The following is an 8,712-nucleotide window of genomic DNA, read 5'->3' on the forward strand; positions in this document are numbered from 1 at the left end:
GACCTCTATGCAAAACGAAAGGACGAGTGGTCAGTGGCCAAGGCTCCGTATGTGAGTCTTCTAACCTCTGTCCAATTTTTAGAACCTAACTCTTCTTCGTTTGACCGTGGTGATGGTTTAAGTGCGAGTAGGTCATAATTTTTAGCACGTCGTTATAAAGGCGTAGTGACTTTCGGAAGGCAATAAATCCTAAACCGTATATTGGATTTAGGCGAGGCCTAAACGAAAAGTTATCTACTCGAAATGAACTATCTGAAAATCAATTTTTCAGAAGTCCTGGAGTCTGATCAGACCCCGAAAAACAGCAAACAAGTGCTCCGGTGGATTTCTTGGTGCTTGATGCTCATCACGGTTCTCATCCTTGATGCGTGTAAGCTTCAAGTGTACAACTCTTTGATGTTCTAGCATCACTTTGACCAAGTTTCAACTATCAACACATAACTAAGAGTAAAAGCTAACATTCTACAAGTTTTGAACATCAAGGTTGCCTCTTTATTGCATAAACTCAAAAAAGCTTCAACCTTTGTCCTTTTTACACAAGTTTATGCATCTTCATCATATGTGATGATGAAGACTTGATCTTTATCATCACAACAATCACAAAAAGGTTCCAAGTAAGTGAGATCTACAATAATAACTTAGATCTCAAGTATTAAGAAAACCCTAAGCTAGAAAGCTTGGATCTTTACAAGATTAATGAGACCATAAGCTAGAAAGCTAAGATCTAGTAAAAGTAATGAGACCATAGGCTAAAAAGGTAAGATCTTTAACAAAATAATGAAACCCTAAGCTAGAAAGCTTGGATCTTTAATGTTCTTGAAGATCCTTAAAGCAAAAGACTAGATCTTCAAGTTACATGAAGGTCATAAACACAAGTTTTGATCTTTATAACAAAATAAAGAAATCATAAGCTAGATCTAACAAGTAAATAAAGATTCAAAGCTAAAAAACTTGAATCTTTCATGTTCTTGAAGGATTCAAACCTAAGTTTGAATCTACAAGATATAATAAGATCAAGAAGCTAAAAAGCTTGATCTCCACATGATGATGATGATTTCAACTACAAGAAGAAGAAAAGAAGAAGAATAAAACTTGAAACTTACAATTTTTAGAGTGAGAAAGACTAGAGAGAGAATAAGAGAGTAAGTGTGTGTAATTTGTGAATGAGATCAAGTGTGAAATGTGAGGAATTGGCATGGTATTTATAGGAGGTGATGGGGTGGCAAGGTGGTGGTGGCCGTCGGCCATGGGGGGGACAAGGGGAAAAACTTTTGCTTTTTGGTTAATGGTTGTCTAAAGTTGGTGCTTATGTTGGGATCCCATGCAACAATTGTGATTATGGTTAACAAAAATGCTAGTATGTTCCCTCTAATAAATGGGCATTTGTCTTACATTTATATGGGTCATAAACTTATTAAAATTGAGCTAATTAAATAGTCCATTAGCTAGAGTATGGTGGGCTTGAGTCCAACAAGGTAGAAAGTCCAACAAGACTAACTAGTGAGCATAAGTAAATTACTAAGCGTAATTAAGCAACCAAAAGCCCAAGTAATTGTTATTAGAAAATAACAATTAGTATTTCGTAGTCGTAATATTCCAATTACGAAAAAAGTTAAACGTGTACCAAAACCTATAGCTCGTTCTCAACGTCAAGTGACACTAACGGTCATAAAAGCATTCGGGGATCAAGTTAAGTAACTAAGTACTTAATGGCACGTCGTATGGTATAAACGAAGGTAATTAATCATGAAATAAGATCCCAGAATATAATATAGCTCAGTACGCACAAATACACAATTTCGCAGAAAGTAACAAGCACAAAAGCAAGTCGAAAAAGTCGAGTCGTTACAGGCATCACCCAGATGAGGGTTAACCACATTCACGATCATACACCATCTACACACACGTTAGAATGAAACCCAAATTGCAACAACTCTAGCTGTATGGTTGAAGGCTAGAAACCCCCTTCGAGAAGCTAATTGCTAGCAGTATAATTAGATCCCGACATTTGGAATTGAGCCTGCGCCTACTCGTTGAGGATAAACAGGCCGCCCCCTCGTACACCACTCAAGAAATGCCTCAGTGTTCTCATGAACTAATGTTACTAGGTCGAGCTCTTCAACAGTTTTACGAAATTCGAGAATCCTTACTTATACAGTTATATTCCTAAGTGTGGACATGTTCACGATAGACTACATTTTATATATTATACATAAGCCCTAATACAACGACCTTAATAGTACCTTACCACGACCACTAGCTATTAAAATTTTATCTGTATATGAGGAGATAAGCCGAAGGTTATGAAAACATAAGCCACTAACTTTCAACCGTTGGGAAAAAAATACGAGGATAACCATGTGATTTACTCTAAATTATGATTTGATCCCTAAATCTCCTCTTGCATTAATAGTCCTCGTGGTTTTCATATTTTGCATACGTAATTTTTACGACTGACGATCGTTAAAAGCCTTTATTAAATCCCTCACATCTATAATTACAAATTGTTACTATTCAGGTTTCGACCTTTGACCCGCAATTACAAATTGTTTGAATTTTTTTGAATTTTGTTTGCAAAATAACAATTCGATATGGATTGTGGCGGTCAGGGATTGTAGAACTGAAAAATCAGTTATACATCTGTTATCGATCGTCGTCGACGGTGATGTCATGACGAAAAAAGCAAATCTAGGTAATAACAACCAAAAAACTTATAGTTTAAAGATTTTGATAATACAATGAAAATTTACTGTAAATTGGTTACACGTGATACCTGATTGAGTTATATGACTTACATCTGGGCCTTGATTTCGTGCGTATAGGGTTTTTCATGAAAAATATTTAAGGTATTCTTGAAAAAAATTGAGTGGTGGAAAAGAAGAGAAGATGTCTCATTCGAACGAATTAATCGGTCCTAGATTTGTTTGAAAAAGTGAACACAAAGAGTAATAAAAAGTGAAATAAACAGAGAAAGAAGTGAAGTGGCAAGGTATTTCAAAGAAGAAGAAAAAAGAGAAAGTTATCACTAAACAACGAAGCTGAAAGCGGAATGAGGGACTTGAACCCTTAACCTCATCCTTGGCAAGGCTATGCTCCACGAATTGGGGAACACAAACGACTAAAATTACAAAAATGCCCTCACGTGTACTGCATGTGGGGATTCATCGAACTTTTTAATGATCGTCAATCGCTGGGACTATTCGCATAAGATATGTAAATTACGAGGAGGAATGTCAAAGAAAAAAAAATCAAAAAAATAGGGACCTAATTAGTAATTTTGAGCATACCACAGGGACTATTGACGTAATTTTGTCAAAATATAAAAATATTTACATAAGTCACTCTATTACCTAAATTTAGATGTCAGACGGCGACAACCATCAAAGCACACGGCGAACAATTTGCAATGTCTGCGAAAGACCGGCAACGGTGTGCCTATGCGACTTCATTCCAACTGAACCACTTTCAACCACCACTCAAATCGTAATCCTACAACATCCACACGAACAACGCCACCGATTAGCTACAGTTCCGGTGCTCAATAAATGCCTTCGTAACTGCGAAACCCTAATTGGCCGTCGATTGCGTCATGGTGATTCCGATCTTCTTGATTATCTTCACGATCAAGAAAACCCTAACGAATCAATTCATGCTGCTTTTCTATTTCCTGGTATTCTTCTCACTAGGGTAGTGTGGAATTAATGCTTTGTATGTTGTTATTGCTTATTAAGTTTGTACTCTTTTTTTACGGTTGTGCAGTTAACCGGAATTTAGCTGCCGTTAGCAACAGTTTGTTTTATTACGTTTATCATCCTTAACTTTGTAATATTTACGTAACCAGTCCTCCGTTTTAGCCTAACAAGTTGTATTGTTAAGTGCTACTAGTTGCACCCAAGGTTTCTCCTGTGTATCATAGACCATAGTACCACACCCTCTAATAGATAAATGTGGGAAAACGAATTAAGTGAACCAAGCTCGATGAACTTTGACAAGCCCTTAGAAATGACTATACTTGGCAATTGAGACCCATACACTCAAATTCGGGTCAAATGGGTCAAGCTTTCGGGTCAATTGGGTCTTGAGAAAAATTAGGCCTAACAATGTAAATCAAAACTTAAAAAAAGATCCAAATTGGTTTCTCTCTAACCTATTGAGTTCTATTCAAAAAATGAAGGAACAGGTCTAATGAAGGAAATAGGTTTAATGGGTTTGGTGAATGGGTCAAATAGGTCGAGCATAAAAAGTTTCATCCGTAAATAGTTTATGAAAGCATTCATGTTTATATCATTTATTATGTTTATTAATATTTCTCATGTATATATAATAAATAGTATTAACTAAAATAATGTAATAAATGTAAAAAAAGCGATGTAACCCATTTGACCCATTTGACGTGTGACCTGTGAGTCTGTGACCTGTTTCAACCTGTTACCCAAACCGACCCAACCTAACCTGTTTGACCCATTTAAAACATTGACCCGTTTGACCTATGACCCATTTCAAACCAAAACCATTTTGACCTAGTTACCCAAACCGACCCAATCTCACCCGTTTGCCAGACATAGAAATGACTATGCTGATCCTTACACCACCATTTTAGCCATGCACTAGTCAATGTGATGTTGAGCGTTGTATAGTACGTAGTGCAACGTTTTAAAGCATGTTAAATGGTGTACAGCTAAAAAGTAGTGGTGCACAGAACATTATCCTTTTGAAAATGATACCGCTGCATGACTACTTATTAGGACTAGTGTTATAATCATATTTTGTTTGGTTCGTTTGGATGGGCTAGTTAGGTAATTATATTTTTTTGAAAAGGAACTTTTTGCTAATTAGTGAGAAACCACACAGGCAGTCAACCAATCTGCCTGTAATCAAATTACGAAATTTTTTGGCGGAACGTATGTATCCCAATCCTCTTTATCGTAACACGATGGTCGAGTTTTTTTTTTTTTTTTTTTTTTTTTTTTTTTATATAACAACACGTATACCCGTACCCCCAGTTGTGGGACCCTAGGTTAAGAGAGGGTGCCGCTGCTCCCACCTGCGGAACCCCGTGAATCATCACAAAAAGTTGCAGCAGCTGCAACATGAATGGATGGCGTCAGAGATGGTGGACCGTCCCGCTACTGCCACATGCGGAACCCTCAATTATTTTTGCAGCTCATTTACTTTTGCAGTAGATAGTAACATTATGTGCAGGAGATAGTAACATTATGTGCAGGAGATAGTAACATTATTTTGTGGATGGAAGAAACATTATTGTACATTACATGATCATCTTTTCTTTTGCCCATATATTACTTGAAAACATATTTACATTCACAACATCATACGAATATCATATAACTTTTCATTTGAAAAAAATATACACTTACATTCACTACAATATCATTAAGTAATGGCCAACATACAAGTAAACGAGCAACCACAAAACAGTGAATTGTTATGGTTACAAGCGACACGAAGGCATCGGTCCTTTGCAATATTGAAGGGAACCAGTTGAACGCGAGAAGAGCTGATATAACTCTTTGGGATCACATTAAGGGTCTCCCAAATCGACGAATACACGGTAGAGTCTTTGATTATATTCGTCAAGCGAGGTTTGCGGTGTTTTCACGACCGGTTATCACAAGTTAGATCACACACTAATCATTGGTTGAAAGGTGGCGTCCTGAGACACACACCTTTCACTTTCCTGTGGTGAAGCCACCATGACTTTACAAGATATTCAAGTTTTATGAGGCCTGCCCATAAACGGACAAGTTGTGTCTGGAGTGTGGTTGTGATGTGATAACGAATATTGGGTTGAATATTGTGACCATATGCTAGGTATCGAGGTAGAAGCCTTATATGGGCAGACCCCATAAAACTTGATTATCTTGTAAAGTCACGGTGGCTTCACCGACGGGAAAGTGAAAGGTGTGTGTCTCAGGACGCCACCTTTCAACCAATGCAGTTATTAGTGCGTGATCCAACTTGTGATTACCGGTCGCGAACACACCGGCAAATCCCGCTTGACGAATATAATCAAAGACTCTATCGTGTATGCGTCGATTTGGGATACCCTTAATGTGATCCCAAAGAGCTTTATCAGCTCTTCTCGCGTTCAACTGATTTCCTTCATTTGCACCCGTAAATATTGCAAATGACCGATGCCTTCGTGTCACTTGTAACCATAAGTAACAATTCACTGTTTTGGGGTTGCTCGTTTACTTGTATGTTGGCCATTACTTGATAATATTGTAGTGAATGTAAGTGTATACTTTTTTTTTTTCAAATGAAAAGTTCTATGATATTCGTATGATGTTGTGAATGTAAATATGTTTTCAATTGAATTTATGGGCAAAAGATGATCATGTAATGTACAATAATGCTTCTGCCATCCATACAAAAATGTTACTGTCTACTGCACATAATGTTACTATCTACTGCAAAAGTAATTGACCTGCAAAAATAATTGAGGGTTTCGCATGTGGCAGTAGCGGGACGGTCCACCATCTCTGACGCCATCCATTCATGTTGCAGCTGCTGCAGCTTTTTGTGATGATTCACAGGGTTCCTCAGGTGGGAGTAGCGGCACCCTCTTTTAACCTAGGGTCGTGGGTATACGTGTTTTAAAAAAAAATCTTGACCATCGTGTTACGATAAAGAGGATTGGGAATTTGGGATACATACGTTCCCTCAAAAAATTCTTACTAATTTAGGTTACTAAAAAAGGTATGGTTACCAGGTCCTGACGTTATAGAGTATAATTAAATGGGACAACTAACTTAAGTAGTTGCTATTTCATGACTCAACTGTATTTAACTTACAAAAACACCACTAATTTATTAGTAATGATTAAGTCAATAATTTGTAGGACTTTGGGAATTCAGTAAACGCAGTCTTGACTTGCATAACTTCACTGTTACAAAATTTTCACCTTGTTTTTTTTTTTTTTTTTTTTTTTATTTTTTTATTTCTTAGCTACGGATTTGAATCCTTCGACAGAGATAAACCAATGGAAGTCTTCATTTGGGGATGATGATACGAACAGATATGTTCTGATTGCTTTTGATGGGACATGGAAGCACGCAAAGGAAATGTTATACGCTAGCTTTCAGTTTGTGTCAAAGTTTGCGACTCAGGTATGTTTGACATATGACGTAAATGTTGATGGTGGAACAATATTCAACTCTGATTTAATACTTAGAAAGGAACCTTTTGGTGGGTGTATGAGTACAATGGAAGCAGTTGCAAGGTGTTTACGAGTTCTTGAACCAAATGGGATAGAAATCGAGTCTAGATTGGTACAAGTTCTAAAAAAGATGGTCAGTTTGCAGGCTTCTTTTATGAAGCCTACAAATCATAGGCCTAAGTTGTTGAAAAAGGGTAAAGATGATGAGAAAATGAGTAATTCTTGAAATGATCTTTTTAGGTAATAATCTTTGTACTTGAAATGATCTTTTTGTTTTACTCTCATATTGTTGTATAAGTATTCCTGAAATTTTTATATGAAATCTACATGGTGGATGATGCTAATTCACAGAGCTGCAGACCAAGAATGAAATTTTTATGGATACAATGCGAAAATGGACAATATAACAAGATATTTTTAGGCTTCTTCAATGAATATTTTCATCAGAATTGTAATTATCTGAAGGATTAAGTTTCAGCCTGATAATTGCATGAGACTGTATTGAGTTAAATTGAACATTTGGTGAATCATACAGTCTTACAAGTTAAAAAAAAAAAATACAACAAACTATAATCACAATTTCAGGAAAGGGTAACAAACGAAAGTGTGATATCACATGCACTTATATGAAATAGTGATTGATGCCTTCGGTCTTGTCTTCGATCTAGGTGTAAAGTTGTTGATTATCGGCCGTTTTCGACCAACTTTGATTTAATAATTACGTTTAACTGACTAAATTGGACTGACTTTGACTGGCTTGGGCCTAGACGGGTCAGCCTACTCCTAAAATCCGACAAGTCAGGAACTACTTGGCTGGATTTTACAACATTGTCTTCTATCTTGTCCCCAAATCCGCAGTTTTGTTCCTTCAACTTGTTTAACTATGTGGGCCAGACTTGACTTGCCGTGGTTAACGAGTTACTCACCCCATTAAATTTGGCCAAAGCACACCTCCAAATAGAAACTATCAAGAATGTGGAATCTTGCCATCATCTGTTTTTTTATGAATGTGCTACTGCTATAGAATCAAACCTTGGGTGGATGTAGCCTCTCTCACGTTATCTTCTCAAGTTCTTATTAAGAATGGTTTCAGTAACAGAATGGCTAAGGAGTCGAAAGATAGAATTCATGATATGCTATTGTTGCGGCAGTTCTTTGAATCATTTGGCGTTTTAGAAATGGTTTATTCCACGATTTGAATGAGTTGAAGAAGAGTCTTGTCTTTTGTTTGATGTCGTTCAAATGTATTCTTTTTTATAGTTAAAATCTAGAGGTAGCAAAATTTCTTATCAGAACTTATTTAATCGTTGTAATTTTTGTTTTTCCGTCTTCTACGTCATTGCTAGAGAGGTAGAAGCTATCAAAGGAAATAAACAGGGATGAAGTGGAAAAAATAGAAGCTACTCCGTATCAAATAACATAAAAGCCGTATTTAACATAATTATAATTAATATTTAAATAATTAATAATTATTATTAATTTTAATTACAATTATAATTATAGTTAGTATAAGTATAATTCTACTGTTATAA

The 8,712-nt window shown here is 36.3% G+C and overlaps 1 protein-coding gene across 1 annotated transcript; it reads left to right on the top strand.

Moving 5' to 3' along the window:
- Nucleotides 1-3,360: 3,360 nt before the first annotated feature.
- Nucleotides 3,361-7,610, top strand: LOC139902132 (tRNA-uridine aminocarboxypropyltransferase A). Its single transcript, XM_071884785.1, has 2 exons — nucleotides 3,361-3,670; nucleotides 6,970-7,610. Exons 1-2 carry the CDS (start codon nucleotides 3,361-3,363, stop codon nucleotides 7,404-7,406), a joined length of 747 nt encoding a protein of 248 aa, XP_071740886.1. The 3' UTR covers nucleotides 7,407-7,610.
- The last annotated feature ends 1,102 nt before the right edge of the window (nucleotides 7,611-8,712 follow it).

Source organism: Rutidosis leptorrhynchoides, chromosome 3 (assembly GCF_046630445.1).
Source record: "Rutidosis leptorrhynchoides isolate AG116_Rl617_1_P2 chromosome 3, CSIRO_AGI_Rlap_v1, whole genome shotgun sequence".
Taxonomy (NCBI): Eukaryota; Viridiplantae; Streptophyta; class Magnoliopsida; order Asterales; family Asteraceae; genus Rutidosis; species Rutidosis leptorrhynchoides.